General features: G+C 43.0%; 1 protein-coding gene across 2 annotated transcripts; it reads left to right on the top strand.

Moving 5' to 3' along the window:
• Positions 1 to 2,975: 2,975 nt before the first annotated feature.
• Positions 2,976 to 21,908, top strand: tbx18 (T-box transcription factor 18). Of its 2 annotated transcripts, XM_069158607.1 has the most exons (9): positions 2,976 to 3,426; positions 4,890 to 5,052; positions 5,524 to 5,625; positions 6,725 to 6,896; positions 7,363 to 7,530; positions 8,526 to 8,590; positions 9,975 to 10,069; positions 10,826 to 10,902; positions 21,143 to 21,908. In XM_069158607.1, the coding sequence occupies exons 1-9, from the start codon at positions 3,192 to 3,194 to the stop codon at positions 21,146 to 21,148; spliced, it is 1,083 nt and encodes a 360-aa protein (XP_069014708.1). In that variant the 5' UTR covers positions 2,976 to 3,191; the 3' UTR covers positions 21,149 to 21,908. The 2 variants fall into 2 exon arrangements, with proteins under 2 accessions (XP_069014708.1, XP_069014707.1); XM_069158606.1 differs by lacking the exon at positions 21,143 to 21,908 and having other exon boundaries at positions 10,826 to 12,137.
• The last annotated feature ends 424 nt before the right edge of the window (positions 21,909 to 22,332 follow it).

The raw sequence follows: 22,332 nt of genomic DNA, 5'->3' as shown, positions 1-22,332 counted from the left end.
AGTGCTGACAGATTGAGACACTAAACATAACTGACGCGGTAGGCTGTAGGTTGTGAGAGAGGATCTAAAACGGCCTGAAAGAAAAAATAAAACCGTCAAAACCCAACTTTTTCATAACCAAAAGTTTTTATGTGCAATATGCGGCCATGGAAAAGATGTAGACTATAGAGCTGGGAAATCCACACTGGATCAAATTAGCTTCTATACAATTTTATTCCACATTCCTGCTGTCTTAAAACACGCACCGGTCTTCATGTTCACAACTTTGTTTCTGGACCTACAGTATCTGTAAACAATCTTCGTTTTACACACTTTATAGAGTCAGTTCCATAATTTACTAGATATTTCTGGACTGTTGATCCTTATGGAATTACTATAAGATAATGACGAATCTTTCCAATGAAATCAGTGCGTCATGGTAAAAATAAGACCAAAAAAAAAACAACCTAAAATCAACTAAATACTCACTAATGATTTTTATTATCCCGTATGTAGGCCTATAAAGACATCGTTGCAACGAAAATGTTTTTCTTGGTGATGACTGATTGAAGCCAGGTTCATATCATTAGAACAAAGCTATACACCGAGATGCAGTTATGTGGCCTAATCAGACCCAGAGTCTTATTACGAGCCATTTCTCCAAACTGCTACAGGTTAAATTGTATCAGTTTAATGCACTCTCTACATTTCATCAAATATGAATCATCACACGTGAAATGTGAATGGAAAACTGTAATAATATTTTCACAATTATTATTGTTACTAACCGCGGTTGGCTTATAATTTCCAAGATGGAAACATTTTGTGGATGTTTTGTTTTCCTTTTGAAAATTACATATATTGATTCCTCATGAAAATGATGAGAAGAGAAAGGTCCTAAACTAATGTTATTAACTAATCTTTACCATGCTAGCGTAAAGCTATAGATTAATTGTAGCTTGTTTTGAAGCTGTGTATTGAAGGCAACATCAAAATAGTCCGAAAATTATGTAAACAAACCAATACAAAAAAATCAATAAAATAGGCTTAAACTTTATACTAAAATAAGCTTTTTAAACGAAGGTGTTCAATTTTTGATTTGAAAAAACAATTCGTTTAAATTGAATAATAAAAAAAAAAAATCAATGTTGTGTCATTACCAAACTCTGTTACATTTTAATAAATGTGCTGATGATCTGTATTTTGTCGCACCAGCTGCACAGAACAAACATTTTACCTCTAAAAATGTGCAGGCTATTTATGCCCAGATAAGAGACCCGGTTTGGGTCTTGCGTGAATCGAAACTAAATTCTATTCCAAACAAAACCTTATTAATTCTCAAGGAATCACATAGAAATGCGACATTTCTAAAATGCCCAGGGGAAGTGAAACAGATAGCTTTTGATCTGATAAACCACGTGAATATGGGCACAGAGCTTCTCCTTGACGTCCAACCATTTATACTGCATTTATGCCAATAAACGATGACGACGTGTTGTTTATTTAACCAACGAGCCAGCAGAGGCCTCGAGAGTCACAGTGATCCTAACGCAGGAAACCTCAGTGAAGCAAACCGAAAATAATTCGGACCTGATGTGAACAATGACCATTCATGTTACTAAAATCAGCCAAAACCTTAAGAAGTAACAAATTAATTGATTCATTTGGCCATAGTAGTCATTAGTCATTAGTATGCAAATTGTAGCACGTGTCGTGCGTATTAGCAGCTTTGGGTCCGTTGTGTTCACTGGAATCTCTTTACCGGTGTTTAAAAGGGTAATCACGAAATTAAGAAAAACACACACGCACACACACACACACACGCACACACACACACACACACACACACACACACTCGGTGTCTTGTTTATTTATAGCCAGCTTCTCCTCTCCATATCTTACGGCCTCCACACGCACCAGCACCAAAACGCATTCCCTGCGTGACCACACGCTCTTTTACGCGGCCTTGAAAGTGGAGAAGAGGATTTCCAAACGTGCCGAGAGAATCCAACTCATCCCCCAAGTCACTTCATCTGCTTTTTTTTTTTTTTTTTTTTTTTTAATCACTTCTGTGATCTTGTAACAAGCGAGTCTTAACCACGACTATTTCATCCATTTCATTTGACTCCAGTTTGACACTGGATCAGGATTGGAATATTTTATCCTGTCAGAGAATAATCAGCAACTTGTAGATTGGGATTAACTATAGAATATGCGAGATTTTATTTCCCCTCAGATGTTTGCTTTATTGCAGTAAAACTAATGCTGCAAGTTGTTTAAAATCAGTGATTATCAACGACACTAAACACACTTCTGTCAAACTGCACTATAAAACAAAAGTTTGGGAAGAAAGTTTGGTGTAATGTCATGAAGAAAAGTCCCTTTTTATTGTTTAAAACAGTCGGGTTGCTCAATGACATGAGTGATGAATGACGACGACGTTTAAAGAACTGGGTCATACTAACGTCATACATAGTGATTTTTTTTTAAGACTTAGTTTGAAGGGCACAAAAAATAAAATAAAGAATGAGTATATATATATATATATATATATATATATATATATATATATATATATATATATATATATATACATATATATACTTTCCGACCTGCAGTTCGAGCAATTTATGTTTGCTCTGTCATACATTGCGTCAGCATCTTTAGAGGTAAGTCTTCACTCCAGAAGTTGTCTAATTTCAGGGGCCACTGTGCAGGAGGTACTAATGGTCAGATATGCAAAACATGTCGTGCCGGTGTGTGAAATTGCGCGCGGTGCCCGAGAGACGCTCCTCGCGCTCCTGCGCCTGGAGACATGATTCATTCACCAGCTCTCCCTTTACCACATAAGGCGGCACGAGCGGCCCCCACAGCGGGCGGGACCAGAGGAAAGTTCCGGGGGGCTGTGATTACTCGTGATTGGTTGCTCTGCGGTGTGATTGACAGGTCCCTCTCTCCGGCTCTCCTCTAAACTCGCTTGTTGACACTCTCCAAAAGTCCGCACGGCACCCACGGATAACGGAGACACGTTTACAGCTCGTCCGAGGTTTCCTCCGCTGTTCGGCTCAAAGGACGTAGAAACTGTCCTGTACCGAGAGCACGGGGCTGTCACCGTGGATTCTTCCCGTTTGTTTTCACTGCCTGGGTTTTGAACTTTTCTTGCTCCCTGCACGATCGTGACGCCGTCTCCTTCATCCCGTTGACGGAGAGAAATGGCAGAGAAGCGGAGGTCCCCGTGTGCGCTCAGTGTCAAGGCGCACGCGTTCTCGGTAGAGGCGTTGATCGGTGCGGAAAAACGACGCAGGACAGCCGGAGAGGATGCCGTGTCCCCGGGTTACGAGGACGGAACTGATGTGTCTGATCTAACTGGGAGCCCGGGCTTGAGGGCCGACAGAGCGTGCACGAGCGACCGGGGTAGCGAGGCTGAATGTGCAAGTGACGGATCCCGTAAGTGAACAATAAATAATAGTAATCACAATAATAATAATAGGTATTAGCAGTAATAATATTAGCAATTGACTGAACTACGTGCCTGCATAGAAATACCTCTCTGATGGCAACATGATCAACATTACGCTTTAAATAAGGCAAAATTGAATTATGATCATGTTGTCTTAAACATATTATCTTTCATAAGATGTTTTTTTTTTTTTCCCCAAACTCTTATTTGGTGCTGTAAATTATTCAATATTTCAACCATAGGTCGTGCACATTTGTCACTTGTTACTGTTGCTATATTTTAAGTAAACAAAAGTAACCTTGCATTTAGCTACTTCCTGATAGGCTATTTTTTAATCTGAAGCAGATTATTATTTATTTTATGTACAGGATTACTCTCTTCTGTTTATGGCAAGAAAAAAAAAAATCTGAAATAAGACGCAAGAAACTGCAGATTTTAAAGCCAAACATTTGCTTTGGTCAGAGCCGCTGTGGGGATATGATATCATATCACTGACCTGGTCTAAAAAATATAAGTGGTGGGAGCGTGACTAACGTGAGAGGCTTTATGAGTTGTGTTGCAATCATAAACACGCCAATTAGCAGCGTATAAAGGCCGGGAAAGTGCCACGGAAAGGACACCGAGAGGTCTGCAGAAAGCATAAACCGACTGGCCCCCAAAAAAACTGAAATCTGCTGCGAGTCTAAAATGCGTTTGGCTGAAGGAGCTGTTTCTGGGTTATCTTGGCTTGTTAGTCCCACGTCGACTGTCCATAAATTTCCACCACTTGGAGAGGCCTGTGTTGAATAGCGCAAATAACAACAGCGGTGAGACACATAAACACTGCTATTAGGATTCCCCCTAAACATATCCTCCATATTTCAATATATTTAAACCCAAGTACCATAATTTAAGTCATTACACATGTCCTGTTACTAAAACTGGTGCGCAATGCGTATTAACTTTGCCATTTTTCTTTTGATTGTTTAAAGTAAATAATGAGTGTATAATGACTTTAATTTTCAGAGACACAAATAACTATAAGATTTCAAATTTCGAGCTGCTGTTTTCAAGAATAATAAATGAGGCTGCTTACGTTTTTTTTTTTTTTTTTTTTTTTTTTTTAATCTTCTTTAAGTAGCCTGATTGTACTGTGAAGGAAAATTTGTGACCTTTTTGTTTGCTGCACGTTGTTTTTTTTTTTGTTTTTTTTATCCTTGCAGTAGTGCAATCTGATACTTGCAACAATGCACTTAATAACAATATAGGCGAGCTGTCAAATGCAAAACTCAAGCTACTTTATGGCCTGGCTATAATCTTTGCAGTTATGTGTATTAAAGTTAGTCCATGTTATTATTTTATTGTTTGCAGTGTTTTTATGAGTCACAAGACTAAAAAAAAACAAAAAAACCAGCAGAGTTGAATGTTGTTTGGCTGGAATACGTATCAATCTCGCCTCGTTCCGGTGCAGCGGAGAGCGAGGACGCGCTGCTGGAGAGCCCGCAGCCTGCCGCTGTGTGCACGGCGCCGGTGACCGGGAGCGGAGAGGAGTCCCGCGTGGACCTGCAGGGTTCAGACCTGTGGAAAAGGTTCCACGAGATTGGCACGGAGATGATCATCACGAAGGCTGGACGGTAAGACAAGAATTTATATGTGAATGGACAGTCTAAAGGTCGGGGTGAGACAAAAGATACGCAGAAATAAACTTTGGTGAAGGAAGAACATAATATTATATTGGGGGGGGGGGGGGGGGGGGAGGGAAATTTCTATAAAATGGAAAACCTAAAATATATAGGATTAGATCAACAGATTCATACAGGGCATATCAGCTAAAACAAGGCTTTAAACCAGATATCCATAATCAACTGATTTGTCAGAATTGATGATAAAAATGGGTCCTGAACAACCACAGCATTTTCTGTTGTATTTTTTTTTTTTAATTTCATTTAGCTATTATTATTATTCATCTATTTGTATGACTATGGTGGCGATTATTATTATTAGCCTATGTATTATTATATTATTGTACTGTTGGTTTAAAATGACTGTATGTGTAGTTTGGTTGGAAAGTCCAGTGCAGAAGATTTATTTGAGTTTCCTGTTAGGCGGATGTTCCCCGCTATGCGTGTGAAGATTACGGGCTTGGACCCACATCAGCAGTATTACATCGCCATGGATATAATCCCCGTGGACAACAAACGATACAGGTAAAATGCACAGACGCTCCCCTATAGTAAAACATACTGTAACATACTGTGATTCCTTTTTTTTTTTTTAGGAATTAAAAAAAAAAAAAAAAAAAATCTCATTTGACAGAAGTCAAAATATAAGTCGTGTAAATATCCATATCCCTACAACCTCACGCGCATGTCCCATAAATGGGGACAGGACAGCAATTTTCGCTAACGTGTCTTAATTTAGAGTCCATATACGCTGTTCCCGGGACAACCCAAGATTTTTCAATTGTGCAACCCCTGTTCTCTCCCTCCACAAATGGCGCCTGGCACCGGTGTTTTGTCACGGCGGTTTTGCCGTCCCTTTTGGAAAGGGCCTTTTGGATGCCTCTAACCTCTCCACCCCGGCAGGTCAAACCAACAAACGTCGTTATAACGCAGGAGAAAACAGCGTGTCGTTGCAACGGCGTCAACGCGGCCAAGTCTTTGCGTGCTACACACTGTAGGCCTATCATTTGAAACTTTCAGAGGCCGTTTATGCGAACGCAGTTTTAGCGGCGGGGCGGGGTGGTGAGTGACATCTTGGAGGACAAGCAACTCCCGTTAGTGTGACGAGATAGTCCGTGTTGGACGGTGGATTTCCAGACGTTCGTGCTTCCACGCGGTTTAGATCTGCAGGCGCCACGGAGGAAGACGAGTCTGCAGGTTTTTATTTCATCCAAACGTGATTACTGAAGGCCCATAATATGCATTGACGCGGTTTTGACATATTCAACTGAATATATTATGTAAAATATTAAAACTTCGCGTTTTGCCTACTTTACCATTAAACTGCCCCTTGGACTTGGCTTTAACATTTTCATTTAAAATGTAGCCCAGAAATAAAATGTGTTTGATCTGTGCTATTGGTTTAAAAGTATATGCTTTCAAAAGTCAAATATCAGCAATCTGCCAATCAGATTACAGGTCTGAGATGAATAATAATTACAGTTTTCATTAAAGGCCTCAAATTTCCTGCCCAATACCACACCGCTGTGCATAATGTTACAGGCTATACAGAGTGAAATGTGGGCATTAAAATTTCAAACAGACATCGTGCTCACTCACCATCCTCTGTGTGTGATTTGTGAAGGTACGTGTATCACAGCTCCAAGTGGATGGTGGCGGGGAATGCGGACTCGCCTGTGCCCCCCAGAGTGTACATCCACCCGGACTCCCCGGCCTCCGGGGAGACGTGGATGCGTCAGGTGGTGAGCTTCGACAAGCTCAAACTGACCAACAACGAGCTGGACGACCAGGGACATGTACGTACCGCAACACAATAATTCTTTGTTACATATAGCCAACTTGACTCACTGAGGCCACTTTAAGGGTTCATCTCCATCGTAATATGATTATATAATTCCATGTATATGTAAAATTTTATTTTATATGTTTTGTGACAATTTTCTCATTTAAAAATCACTGCAAATGTAATCATTAAAAAGGCAAATTTACAAGACAATAAAAGCCTGCAACAGCATTTTTATACGGCATTGTGTAATAAATACAATTTGCCAAAAGTGTGTTTGTTACAGAGAAAAAAAAAAACTGACTTTGTTGCAAACTTCATAGTTCTTTCTCTAAATTGGAGGATATGTGATATTACTATATGTAGCATACGGTGCATTTTTGCACATCTTTGCAGGTGCATGTAGTATATTTTTGTGCCCACATTCCTGTTTTATAGCTATGAATAACATGACAATTCTGTTATGTAATTCAAACCAGATTATTCTGCACTCCATGCACAAGTACCAGCCGCGGGTCCACGTGATCCGGAAGGAGTGTGGAGAGGAGTTATCCCCGGTGAAAGCCATCCCTGCTGGGGAAGGCACCCGCACGTTCTCCTTCCCCGAGACTGTGTTCACCACCGTCACAGCGTATCAGAACCAACAGGTAGCACAGCTGAACTCCACACAACCACATTTCCTCTTAAAAATTAACACAACTGGACGAACCAGGCGCTCTGAATTAGCCGTCGTGGCTGAGAAACCCACATTTATCCACCGTACACTGCTGCACTGACTGACCTTTAAGCTTACTGAGCAATGTTGTTTTGTGCTGTTTGTAGTTACAAAATAATTGTTAGAGATTTAAAATAATTGTCTGCAGGTCAATTGTCTGCAGTGTGATCATTTTTAGCTTTGAGTTTCCAACAGAGTGGCATAAAAAAATTAAAGAGAAACTATTTTAATTTCTGTATCATGACAATTTTATGTTTGGCATTTTGGTCTGGTCTGCATTTGAAAGACAGATTCCTCTCCAAGTGTGACTACATGTGTGTGCAAGTCGTCCAGTTTTCCTAGAGAGTATTTAACCAGTTAAAAAAAAAAGAAGACGCTTATTAGACTGTTGGTTAAGAATCAACGCTGCTACTCACTTTAGTTGATTTCTTTTTAAGTACTTATACATTGCTTCATATTTTCTGGATTTTACTCTCCCAGTTTCAAAGCCAGTCTTAAATGAGGAAAAGGCTCTCTGGTTTTTCTGGATTTTTGCAGTGGACCAGTCAGTGTGAGCTTTGAAGTAGGATGTTAGCTGAGGTTGGCTGGCCCACAGCGCATGATGGCTGCAGTCAGAACATGGTGGCGATGCCTATAAAAGTCCCTTTGGATGCGGGTCACAGAGCTGGGCCTTAAACACCACCCACAGCCTGAGCAGCTCCACAGACATGAACTGCATTACATGCAAACTCACATACATGCGCAAGGATACATACAAGTGTGTTTTACAAGTAAATGTGCCTTTGAATATATTTATTCATAGACCTGATTGAAAGATTACAGAGAAAGAAATTACTTTGGCTGTACAAAATCTTCCATTATGTGATCATGGACTTTGTAATAACAAAAAATATTTTTGATTAATTAGAGATGTATTTTGCTTTTCAGATTACAAGGCTGAAAATTGACAGAAACCCATTTGCCAAAGGCTTCAGAGACTCTGGCAGAAACCGGTGAGTTCATTTAAACCACAGAGATTTTCACATTATCTCGTGCATTAGGGGTAGTGCGGGATGCATGACTGCATTATATTCTGGCTTGGTTGTGGTTTTTGTCACCGCTATTTCAGTCTGACTTTATGGGGAGCAAAGCTACGTTTTTATTTATTTTTTTCTAATGGAAAATGTGCAACAGACTACCATTAAATCCGTTCTAACAGGCAGGAAAGAAATGGACTAAACTGAAAAGACGTGGCACATTATTTACGATTAGATGGTGATACATTTTCATTTCAATGTGCTAACTTTAAAGGCAAATTAATTTCTACAATCGCACAGTTACGGGCACATGCCCCGGGAGGAAAAAAATTTTACTTTCAGCTGCAAACCTAAATGGAGCGTCAGATTCCAGCCAGCCTCGGGAACATAAACATCAACAGCAAAATAATAAAAGTCAAGAGAGTCCTGAAGAAAATCTGTATAAACACATTTCTAAACATATATAAACACAGCATTAAAACAACACGGCAGTAAAACTCCAACAGTCTCCAAACAGCCACTCCCCTGAGGCCTCGCAGAAATCATTAGAGAGGAGGGGAGAGCAGGAGAAGGAAGAAGGAGCGGGAATGTGTGAGACAGAAAATGTGAGGGAGGAAGGTAGAGAACGGCAAACTGGATAACCCAGGGACCTCGACAGCTGACCCTATAAAAGTTAAACTCAGGAAGGCAGAAAAAAAAAAAAACTCCCCTTAAATATTACAGGAAGAGTTAAGCAGTTTGCTAAATAAACTTCTGCTCTGATAGGCTGCTTTGGAGCACACACAACCGCTCTGGGCAGCTTGTCTAAATTATCACCGTGGCTACAACCCCGCGGGGGGGAGGACTTTTATCCTCACGCTAACGAGGGGTAACAGAGCACTCGCATTACCCCGCCACAGCAACCCTCTGCCCCACCTAGAGGAGAACGGGGCGACTCAGGTTGAGGGGTGGGGGTGGGGGCGTGGTGGGATTGGAGGGGGGATGAGAGTCCCACCTCATAAATCGTTGCTGCGGCTTCCTGCTCCTTCGTCCTGATTCGCCCGTAAAAGCCGTGTGAAAGCAATTACCTCCAAGCACCCGAGCAAGCGGCAGCCAATCGCAACGTGGCGTTTATGCCCCTCATTACCTGCGGTCTCCATGGAGACGACAAGAGAGGCCCCACAGGCGACTAAGATGGCCACCAGGTGGTTGGCGTAATGCACGACTTGGTGCGGCATGCTGAGAGAGAGTGAGGCTGCAGCTGCATTGATGACTACAGAAAGGACCAGACGTGGAAGTTGAGCTCCGAATGATTTTGGGATCATTTGTCAGTAATGTCGGTGTTTGTGTGTTAACGTGTGCCTTTGTGTGTGTTTTACAGGATGGGTTTGGAGGCCTTGGTTGAGTCTTACGCTTTTTGGCGTCCATCTCTTCGAACGCTCACGTTTGAGGACATCCCTGGAATGGCCAAGCAAGGTAGCGTTAACGAACCGGAGCCTTCTGGAGAGTGGGAATAAGCAGCCCAGTATCACACCAAAGCATGTAATACACCCGGCAGTCCACGAGAGGATAGCGGTCAGTGTGGCGGTTGGCCTAGTCTTGACGTAAAAAGTAGATGCTCATCACAAGAAGTTGACGAAGTACAAAAGCCCATGATGGGAGGATTCTGCGAGAAAGCGACGTAACTATCTTTGAAGAAATCCTTGAATAACCCAAACCAAGCAGTTTCTGTGCTGAACACTGACCACAGGGTTTTTCACGCTGAGGCAAAGCAAAACCGTGACACTGACACGGTGTACTTAACTGGACTGGCGGGTGTATTACAAGTCATTCAACCTGAATGACACAATCTGTTTGTCTTTGGTGATCTGGTGCCTTCCACATCGTATTTTACAATAAGAGGTATGGATAGATTTGGCCGAGAACCGTTGTGGTTACCTAAAACGTCTACAAAAGATTTTTAGTCAGCGATTACGTTGTACTAAACACAGATTCTGTTGCCCACTCTGGTCAGTGTTTAATGTTCCCACTATCATTTTGTCAAAGTTTAGTACTTAATATGACAGGATCCATCTAATACCTGAGTCACTGTATGAGTCAGTGTCAGGGCCAATACCAACCCACCTCATTGGACTGATGCATCCCGTCTTGTCTATCATTTTAAGAACTTGAACCAACAACCATCATTTAAGTGGATTTAGGTTTCACGTTTCTCTTTTTCTTATCCTACAGGAGTCCCAGGAGCTCATGGAGGGATCGGAGCATCACCTCACCTGCTCTCCACGTCCCCCTGCTCGTCTCCTTTCCAGGTTTGCCCTCTCAGCCCGCCTGACTACACCTGCAGCCGGCCCACACACCCTCTGCACCGCTACAGCAACCCCCCCGAGCCGTTCCCCCCTCACAGAGGTCCGTCCGCGTATGACGGCGAAGGCTTCTGTTCCCTGCCTCTCCCTGCTTCTCAGCTCGGCTATCTGTCTAACCCCACCCCGCAGGGCTACGCCGGTCTTCGCCTCCACTCGCCGCCCTACAGCCTGTACGGTTACACATTCCCCCCCTCGCCACGCCTCGCTGCCAGCCCAGATAAAATGGCCGCCGCTGCCACTGCCAATCATCAGAGTCCCTTCCTTGGCTCGTCTCCCAGTGGGACTTTAACGGATAGTCTGGGCATGCTCAGTGGAGGACAACAGGGCTTCTTGTTTGACTCTCGGACTTTGGGACTGGCAGGTAGCCAGCCGGGAGGTGGGGGCTCACAGGTCACTGCCCACATGGGCTGAATTTGACTTGGGGTTGTCACGAAAACAAAATGACACCCTGGAATGGGCGTAAGTTGCGTTTGGCCCTGAACGAAGTAATTATCCATGTGCTGAGCAAGCATCATGCTGAACTGTGGACAGAGAAGAGGGACAGATCGAGCCGTTGTTTCTGAGAACATGTGAAGGGATTATTTCTCATCTTTCGAGCATGACTTCTACATCATGCGAGTGCAGCTGCAGTGGCCGAAAAAGGAACAAACGTTTTTGGATAAGGAGTCCAGACGATGTCACCTGCTCACTGAAACGGAGCTGAATATGGATTGGGCAGAAACTGGGCTGGCCCGTACAATCAAAACAAGCACTTCAACCCCTGGAGGACGACCTGAAGCAGCGACTGTGACACTCGCACAGCATTTTCCAACGCCTCCATGATCAAACCTTGGATGGAGCTGCTAAACACTACGTTTAAACTTTGCTCTCGATCAAGTCCAAATATGCACTACAGGCGGGGCCTTTCACCACTCAGACTTAATCAGACATCCGGGCCCTGACACGTATTAACATGATGACATCATGGCCACCAGAGACCAGAGGAGATATCCCTGAGACAGCTCTGAACTGCTGAGGTTGAAGCTGTGGGAGAGTGATGGCTGACGAACTGATCTACATATTCTACGTCTGGTTTGACAGACGATTACTTGATGCAGCTGTTTGGACGTCAAGCTGAAGTACACATTGTACACATTTTTTTGTGTGACACAGACGTAACGGTACATGACTTTGTATATAGCGGGGTGGAGGCGGGCGGGTGGGCGGGCGGGCGGGCGGGAGGAGAGATGTGTATATAAATGGCTGTGTGACCCTTCGCACTTAAAAAAAAAAACAATGCACCTGCTTCTGCTCTTTAGACTGGGTCAGGTACACGACGGCCGACCCTGAACACGACCGAAAAGCTTTTCTTTGCAAACATACTCTTATCAGCGAAGCCCTTTGGCGGGAGGACATTAACATGTTCTATGACCTTTTTTGAGCCAAATAAAATCTATGTATTCATGTCATGATGTTTGAATGTAATCAATATCTTACTAATTTAACTGATTTCACGTGGTTTTGTACTGTCATTCGATGTATGTGTGAGTGAGTGTGAGAATTTATTTACACATTTCTATATGGAAAGCAATCACAATACAATATTTCCTTGAGAAGAAAATGCTTATTTGTACTTGCACTTATGTGTATATAACTGTTGTGTCTGTGCGTGTGCGATAAAACACTCTTGGTTTGGGTTGCTAGAGAATTAGAAAGACAAGAAAAAAGTAGAACACGCAGACAAACACACACACACACACACACACACACACACACACACACACACACACACACACACACACACTCAAATAACAGATCTACATCAACTTTATTGTGTAATGTTTGTGCAAATTAATACATACAAGTCTGTAAAAGTGACAAGTCACACGAGAGAGGGCGTGTGCTGAATGTGGATGTGGGTGTGAGGGTGTGGATATATGTGTGTGTGTGTGTGTGTGTGTGTGTGTGTGTGTGTGTGTGTGTGTGTGTGTGTGTGTGTGTGTGTGTGTGTGTGTGTGCCTGTTCAAATTTGTGTGTGTGTGTGTGTGTGGCAACAGGTGGTTGAATTGTCAGCCAGCATGTGACCTCACAGTCTCAAAGTTCATGTAGATCCCTGAGAATTGCCCCCCCCCTTCCCTCCCACTCACAGACATGCATACATGCACACACAAAGTCATAGCAGTCTGCTGACGGCACACATCAAGATTTCTCAATTATTTGCATCACGGAAATTTGGACACCTGAACAAGCACAATTACCAAAGTATCCAAGAAAACAAGACAAAACTATTTATTCTGCACCTTGCAGCCCAAGTTGACAAGTTGAGAACTGTACACTACAACTATCATAATTCTTCGTAGTAAAGAGGCGTTTCTGAGGACACTGAAAGGGATTAAACCGTATCCCCTTTGAGATGCAGGTGTTTTTTTTTCTATGGTGAACCTCCAATTAAAATTCTCAGTTGCACAAGATGCCTCTCAATAAGCAGCACAAAATGTAGCGCAGGATTAGTTAATTTGAAAGTTACTAGCAGATTTACTCTAAACTAGATTTTTCACCTTTCATACATTTGCTGACATGTGCCAACCGTTTCCTCCTCAGCTCGCCCCTTACTTGTCTCCTGTCACTCTGAAGGTGAGAGGTGCTGACGAGAGGAGCACATGTAAGGGGGGAAGAAGAAGGGGGGGGGGGAGAGAGGACGAAAAGGGGGAAGGAGATCTTATTTTAGAAACCCAGGAATGATTGGCTTGTTGTTTCTGAGTGACAGGGGACGGAAACTCTGCTTGGTGCATCCGTACCACACACACAGAAACACACACACATGCACAGCAGACAGAACCATGGACATTCATGCCGGTTAAATCTCCATCTCCTTGTTCCTTCCCTTGAAAACTAAAACTTTTCAGGACCTCTGATTTGGAGAGGAGAGATGACTTGACATACACACTCGTATATTCACACAAACACTCTCCTGCATGGTGTCAGTGGTCCGGTGACTCTCAGCTGAGGTGGGGATATTAACACTCGTGTATGACCAGGTGCCGACGTGACAGATCTGTCACGCTATCTGCCCGGAGGATGAGGAGAGAGGAGGAAGGAGGAGCAGTGTGTTTGTGTGTGTGTTTAAGACTGGTAAGGGCTGAAGCAAGTCTTGAGGATCTCAGGACATTTGTGGGAATTACTTTAATCAGAAATAAAATGGGCCAAACTCCAATATACTTCTCAATTGATATTAATGTTGCTATAAACAATAGATTTTAACATGCATGTTCACAAAAGCCGATGGTAGTAGATCCAGATTAGGTCCCTCCCCTGAAAGCCTTTTTGTTTGTCGGCTGGTATTTGAGTGTCATCATAACGACTTGCGCAGTAACACAAATCACTACGTTTAATGTATCCACTTTTCTTGTAATATCAAGTATTATCTAAAGTGGACGACTTTGATTTACTGTTAACACCAGCCACACATAACTACACACTTAACAGTGCTTCCAAAGCATCTCATCATGACATTGAATATCCCCAAAGGTCTGAGGCATCGAATCTAAGCTGAGATATCAGTCCTTATTTTAGAGTATGTTTGCATATGCAGGTGTGTATTCATGCCAGATCAGTCAGACTAATATAGATATACACAATAAAAGTGAAACATGAATGAGAGAGTGTGAGCAGAAGAGAGGTTTCTAGACTTTATTACTGAAATTTTGATTATAACTGTTCGTTGTAAAGACGACGGTACTGCCTTCAACTTCTCTCATGAAATACTAATTAAAAAATTTTTTTCCTGCAAGTAATTATGGTGTCATTAGCAAAATTCACTCTTTCTGATCAGTTTTCTGGTGGTCCTTCTGAAAATAAATATACAATTAATTAGATATTAGGCTTCAAAGAGAGATGCCTGGTTTGATTGACCTGCCTGGGGTTCAACCAGGTTTCCGGTATAGTAGGCATAGTGTCCTCGTGTCCTCAGTCACATACACCTGTCACTCTTCCCCAACTCCACCCACTCATCCAAATATGGTCACTCCCGGCTCCAAAAAGCCAAGATGAAATGCCAGACTCAAGACTTAAAGGCGGCAGCTCAGAACCTAATTGATCACATCACGGTGAGTTGTTTCAGGGTCACCTGAGCCAGCCCTAACAATGAACTTTATAAAAAAGCAAAAGTTTCAGTCTAATCTTAAAAATAGAGAGGGTGTCTGTCTCTCTAACCTAAACTGGAAGATGGACCCACAAAAGGAGCCTAAAAGCTGAAGGCTTCTACTTTTGGAAACTCTGGGTACCACAAGTATTCTAATGGGATAATATAGGGAACTATGAGGTCTTTAAGATATGATGGAGTTTGATCATGAAGGAAAGGGAAGAGAAGCTTATAAACGAGAAAAAGGATCATTCTGGATTAAGTGGAGGCTTTTCAGAGAATTATTGAGACATCCTGATAATAAGAAATTACAACAGTCCAGCATAGTAGTAACAAATGTGTGGACTAGTTTTTCAGCATCATTCTAGGACAGGATGTCCCTAATTTTGACAAGATTGTGCAGGTGAAACAAGGCTGTCTTGGGGACTAGTCTTATGTGAGTGAAAGCACATTTTCTGGTGAAAAATAACCCCAGGGTTCCTCACAGGAGCACTGGAGGCCAAGGCAATCCTATCCACAGTAACTGTGTGGTTGGACAGTGAGTCACTAAGGTATTTAGGGCCAAATACAATAACTTCAGTTTTGCCTAGATTTAGAAGGAGAAAATTACAGTTCCTCCAGGCCTTTATGCCTGTAAGACAAGCTTAAAGTGATTTGTTTCATCTTGCTTCATAGATAAATATAGCTGGGTGTCTATGTACTGCATAGCAATATAAACATGAAAAGTATGGGTCCAAGCATAGAGCCCTGTGGGACTCCATGACTAACTTTTTTGTGTGCCATCATTGATGAGCAATTGAAATCTATCAGATAAATGTGGTTCCCTCAATCCGAATTATCAGTGGATTTGATTACATATAAGCTAAAACTCGTGACTCAAAAGAAATAATGCCTTTTTAGCTGTGAAAACTGTTTTGCCTGAAAATGTTGTGTATGTACTGTATGATAGTCAAACAGTGAGTCTTGACGAAAGTGGAATAAACCTATTTACCATATCTTTCGTGTACACGCTGCCTTTCTTCCCTCAGGGAAATGGCTACCCTGAGCTCTCAACACAGAAGTTAGTATTTGCATAGAGACCACTTATGTGGTTTTAGCATTCTGTGTGATTGAAGTGTGCATTACCATACGGGCCGCCAACATGACCACGTGGTTGAGCGTGCTCCTAAGGGAGTTGCGGCCTGCCGTACGTGACCGAGCATATGAACCAGGGAGTCCACAGGTGAGGTCATGTTGGGCAGAAAGTTCCCTGGAGCACAGAATTAGGTTTGGCAAAGAAACTCAGAGGCAAAAGAGAGGTTTGTTTGTATCTGATGAGCAGCATATTAGAATTACAAATGGCGGTTTGTGTGAAATAAAGGGAAAAGTCTGAAGTTATAGGCACTGAAGAACAAAAGGACTTCTGAAGGTTTCCCAAACAGGATTTTGTAATGATCTTGAAATATGAGTCAACAGTTGAGTTGGTTGGATTTCTGTGGAGAAAGATGTCTGCAGAGAATTCAGGGTTTCAAGTCTCATATTAAGCTTGTGTTTTGCAGTGTTTTCTCACGTTAATGAGCCAGAGGTTAACTGGGGAGAGACGAGAGGACATAACGAGGCGAAGAGGCTCTTCAGCCCCTGCTGCTGTTCTAGGAAGTGCACCTGTGCTCCAGGGGGCTTCAGCTGGTGATGTTGCAGGCTCAGCTCAGCTAGGCCTGCGTGACCTGTTAATGGCCCAGTGGGTATTTGATGACAGTTGCAAGAATCTGAGGCTCAGGGTGTCCTTTACAGCCGTTAAATCTTTGTCATCAAATCTGCCCCTGCAAAGCTGATTTATGGCCAGCTCTGCTCGACATGTTTCTCAGTACCCTCCTATTAGACTCCCCATGAACTCTGATCTATGAGGGGGGTGTTGAGAAATAATTATGACATGATATTTTCCTGTAATCTTTCGATGTCAACAAAGAGGACATAAGCTCACTCTAAATTCAGCAGTAATATAAGCATACACAAAATCCACTCATACTCATGTAGACTGCATAGTTAGTATGTGACACTTCATGTTTGCGTGAGACACGAAGAAGGTCTGATAGACTGAGTGTCCAGCCAAAAAGAAAGGAGAGGCTCTGCAATGTCTCATAAATGTCTATCAGTTCTTTAACCATGTGATCTGTGGTTCGGTCCCTGATGAGACCTCTGGCCAACACATAACCGAGTGCAGGGCAATTATTCACAGCTGCCTGAGCGTACAGTTGTAAGCATTGAGAACTTCTGGAGAACTTGAATTAACAAGCATTTGTGAAGCAGCGGACCAAAGAGAAGCAGGAAGAATGTAAACTAAAATGCACAAATAAGATCTTGTTTTTAAATCACTGCACAGCTCAGTTAAAATGAGTGAGTGTGACCTCGGGCGACCTTAAACTTTACAACTCAGGGACAAACTGTCATGATGATGTCATCACGAGACAAATCCCGACGCTGCTAAATGAACCCTGAAAAATTAATAGATCCCATAAAACACTGTGACAAAAAGGGTTCATGATTTGGTACATTTTCATCTAGAGAGCCAAAATGAAACGGGAATTTCAGGGTTCTGATCCAGATGTATGAAAACCTCACGATAACTCATACTGACATTTGTAATAATGCAAATGACTACAGATTCAATCCTGGAACATTTCTCCAATCTTCATTCTGCTATTTAACTATTTTGTCTTTATAGGGATAGTACATTTGAAATACGATGTGATATCTTTGATTATGTTGATTATTTATTGTGTTTTTTCCCAGTTTAGTTTGAAAACTGTGTTTGAACCGGGGAAAACTGAGACTTTAGAATACATTGATTGTTTCCTCATTGGGTCTCATCAGTCATGACGTGTCCTTTCCTGACTCGTCACACCCCAATCTACCTGGGACCAGCTTACATTAAACCATCCAGTACAGAGCCCGAAGTGAGGATCTTGTCGTCAACTTCTACCAAATACTGTATGCCACAATGTGCTGGAGCAACGGACTGCACACACACGAGGTAAATCAATGCCTCGCTAAATCCACTGACTACGTCAACAAAAAGGGAAATATTCTTTCATTGTACTGTGACTTTGTTGTCAAATATCAAACAATATGCATTTGCAGGCTTGTCAGGATGAACGGAGATTAGTTCTGAATCGTTGCCAATGTGCTCGTGTGGATGGAAATTTTAGTTTTAAATGCCATTTTATAAGAAAAACATATGAGGGTGGATGTAGCTATAATCCTCACCTTTTCTTAAAAATACCATAGATTAATTATTGTAAGACCAAAATTTCAAACGTTGGTATCGGATATAATTTTTTTTTTTTAAATCTGTGTTTTCTGCACAAGTATTGACGTTCCGGTCTGATTTTGGGCCTTAATTTGTGCCCTTAAAACATCACCAGTTTGACAAAATGATGCAACTCGGATGCCTACACCCAGTCCAGACGTGGTTGTAACAACGACAAGACAGTGAAGAGCCGAACTACATAGACCCCTTATAGACAGCAGAGATTACCGAAATAATAAAGATCAATGTGATTATGTGTAATCGTTTCCGTGCCGACATTTTGGTCTCTATCTCTGGATAATGCTGAAAAACGTTTTTTGATTTGAGTGTGAGATGTAACACTTTAGAAAACTGAACCACTGCAGACGACCCAGGAGGTGAGTGACAGGGTCATGCTTGCATGTATGCAAGTGGGTGTGTCTGTATGTATATATTTTCTGTGTGTGTATGCCTCCATGCCCTTCCTGGGCCCCACCTCAGACATTCTGCTGCTAATAGGGACAGTGCGTGTGAGCGTCCGTACGTATATGTGTGTGTGTGTTAATGTGTACGTAGCCCTTGCCTGACCGTGGCCCTGTCTAAGTCTTAGCGTGCTCATTTATTGCCAAGCAGCCCATCAATCTTAATAGAGGAGAGAAGTGCAAAGAGCCGATGAAACGCCAGACATGATCACTATTCGCTCGATGGGGGCAAGGAGAGAGGGGAGGAGCGGAGAGAGGGATAGATGACGGGGGATGGGGGGAGGGAGAGGGGGCGGAGGGTGGCAGGGTGAGGGAGCAGGGAGGGAGTGAAAGTGAGGAGGGTGGGAGTGGGGAAGAAGGATGGGGTGAGAAAGAGAGAGGTCGCAACTTGTTTATCCCTGCTGGTGATAATAATGATCTGATACTCTCTCTTCTCCCTGTTTGAGTGACGGCGGGCAGAACAGCCGAGGTTAGAGCCACACGAGAACACTTTTTCTACTTGTAATACACACTCATTTTGGAAGAATTTGTTGGAAAGGTTGATTTGCACACACTGTACGACCAGCTGAGTTGGGAGGGTCACATGCTGGGCGTCAGATCACACTGTGCTCTGAGAACTGGTCCTGGAATGGTGTGTGTGTGTGTGTGTGTGTGTGTGTGTGTGTGTGTGTGTGTATTTGTGTGTGTGTGTGTGTGTGTGTGCGTGCGTGCGTGTGTGTGTGTGTGTGTCAGTGGGGGTAGGAGCACCACTGAGAGGTGGGGAATGGTGAAAGGATATTTGGCAATGTGCTGCGAGACTGTGCTGACACAGGACACTGCGTCTTCATACAACAGCAGAACTATCACTCTCGCAGGCACAAGGTGCAAGAAGATTTCACTAAGTCACTTATTACAGTTTGATACTGACCATGTTTACCTGCGTGTGATTACAGTTCGGGAAATAATGCAAGTCAGGCCGTGCTCATGAATAAAATATCAAACTTATGACGGCATGTTCTCAGTTCAGGCTGAGGCTGCATATGTGGATGAATATTATTTCCTTTAATAAACACCTGCAACCCATTTCCCCTGTGGAAGATTGAACAGCGTAAACACGTTTTTTACAGGGCAAGGTGCCTTTCAAGAATAAGACCACAGACTGTATGTAAAAGTGGACGTAGCTTCTGGGTCTAACAAATGTTGTGGATCGGAAGTGCCTGTAGCTGCAATACCACCAAGGGCCACTAGTGGTTGGATCCAAAAAGCCTCCGGCTCCATAGACTCATCTTCTGTCATGAAATACTAAGTTATTTCAGTTTTGCTAACTAAAGTCACTCCTTCTTATTGGTTTTCTGGTGGTCCATCTGAAAATAATCCCGTTACTAATTCGAAAAAATAAGCCTCAAAAAGCTGTGTTTTTGGGGGGCGTGTTCGTTTGATTGACAGGCCGTGATGCAGTCAGGTTTCCACTATCGGTGGGCGGGACATAGTATCGTGAGCTTTCCAGTGAGATCCCCCGCTCGCTCCCCCCAAATCGTACAAATATGGACACTTCTGACTCCAAACCGCCCTGAACTATCAAGATGACGACGTCCAAAATCCAAACTCGATGTTTCATAACGGCCGTTTAGCCAATACTAAAATAGAGACACAAAAACACTGCAGACCACTGATTGGTCAGAGAGAATCCTCACAATCATTGTGTCCCTTTGTGCACGATGCCGGACATCCTGTACAAACTAGCCAACCTACGAGCGGCCACAATTTTTTTTAATACACTGGATACACAATTGATGGAAACCCGCAAACACACCACGGTCAATTTAGGAGGTGCTGACGTTCCTCTGTTTGGTTGCCAACGATATCCTCCATTATTCCAAGGTGTGGCGTGCTGAAGATGATGTCACAGCAGTTTCATGCGGCGTTGCTATCGTAAAGTCACCGCATTGTGGGGGGTTATTATCTGTAGTGGAAACTAAAGCCGAGTAGACTGGCTCTAGATGCGCTAGTAGGCGGACCTGGTTACTTATGAACAATGGCTAGCTTCCCCTAGTTTCCAATCTTTATGCTAAGCTAAGCCAAGCAGTTCCATATGTACCTAATTTACATATATTTTAATAATAAATGTGTAAATAAATATTACAATCGCCTTTCATTTAGAATTGTAACATATTTAATAAACCCAGTAGACCCAAATAAAGCAACATTTTTGCCTGATTTACCTTGTTGTTGGATGAGATGTGTTCACATGTTGGTCTATTTGGCAAGATAAATCAAGCCCACATCAAAGCAGTTCAAATATTCTAAACCCGATTCATGTCTTGTATATTTTGCCTTCAGGTCTGAAAGCCAGGACCACAGAGGGCAGTGCGGTGAAGTGAACCTGGGAACGCCTGCAACAGCTGTGAGAAACCATCAGATCTGCCATTCCTCACACTTCAACAGCCAACAAGAGAGCGATTTATGACGGCTGCGGAGGAAGAAAAAGAGACGGAGAGAGAAAAGGACGGACCGGGGAGAAGGAGACATAAACAGAGAGAATGAGGGAGAGAGAAGGAAATAAACAAAGAAAGGAATATGAGGAGTTGAAAGGAGATCTGATAAAGCAAGCAAAATGAAAGAAGAAAGAGACAAAGGAGCGGGAGTGACAGAGAGAGAGAGACGGGGGGAGGGCAAGATGGCTGACCGGGAAAACAAAGTAAAGAAGCGAGGCGGTCGAATGTTAGAAGACGTCTACAATTACAATCTACCGGACAATTACACATGTTGCTGCTAATTCTCCCAGAGACAGGTTGAACAGCACTGCAACACACCAACAAAATCCCCCTGAAACACACACAGCTCCAAGGTCATGCCTTTTACAGTGAGCGGTCAAACGAGCAGGACAGCTGAGCAGATAGCAGCTCAGTGCTGCAGCCAGAAGACACGGCAGCCCGTGGAATGACAGCCTCAGACACAGCAATGCATCTGCATCTTTCAATGTGCTTTGACTACAGAGCTTTTAAAAGTGAACTACTGTCCCTATAGCAAGGTCAAAGGTCAAATGAGGAACACTCTCCCTACAAAAGCGATCCGACCTGCTGCCCCCAAGAAATTAAAAGATATTTCCGTCTCCACCTCCACACATTTCCTCCTGTCGCTTTCTCGCTCTCTGTCTGCTTGTCTTGTCTGCGGTGGGTTGGTGGTGTGAACACTTGGTTTATTTGGTCTTTTAATACAAGCTGACCCCTGTACCCTGATGTGTGTTCATGTGTGCGCGTACGTGCACGTGTAGGTCCGCCGAGCACTCTCCCATGACAACTACGTCAACGAGCCAGAGACGGTGTCGAAAGAAGACCACACCGCACGGGGCGAAAACACACATCAACTCAACACACATACGCACACAAATAAACTTTAGCACATATACATTCATATATCCAACAAAGCAGTATAGCACGTACACAAATGTGTGTGTGTGTGTGTGTGTGTGTGTGTGTGTGTGTGTGTGTGTGTGTGTGTGTGTGTGTGTGTGTGTGTGTGTGTGTGTG

This window comes from Embiotoca jacksoni, unplaced genomic scaffold (genome assembly GCF_022577435.1).
Source record: "Embiotoca jacksoni isolate LCO1_2020_lvr unplaced genomic scaffold, fEmbJac1.0.p SCAF_23, whole genome shotgun sequence".
Lineage (NCBI taxonomy): Eukaryota > Metazoa > Chordata > Actinopteri > Embiotocidae > Embiotoca > Embiotoca jacksoni.
The sequence above is the reverse complement of the archived record's forward strand: the minus strand, read 5'-3'. Positions and strand labels throughout refer to the sequence as shown.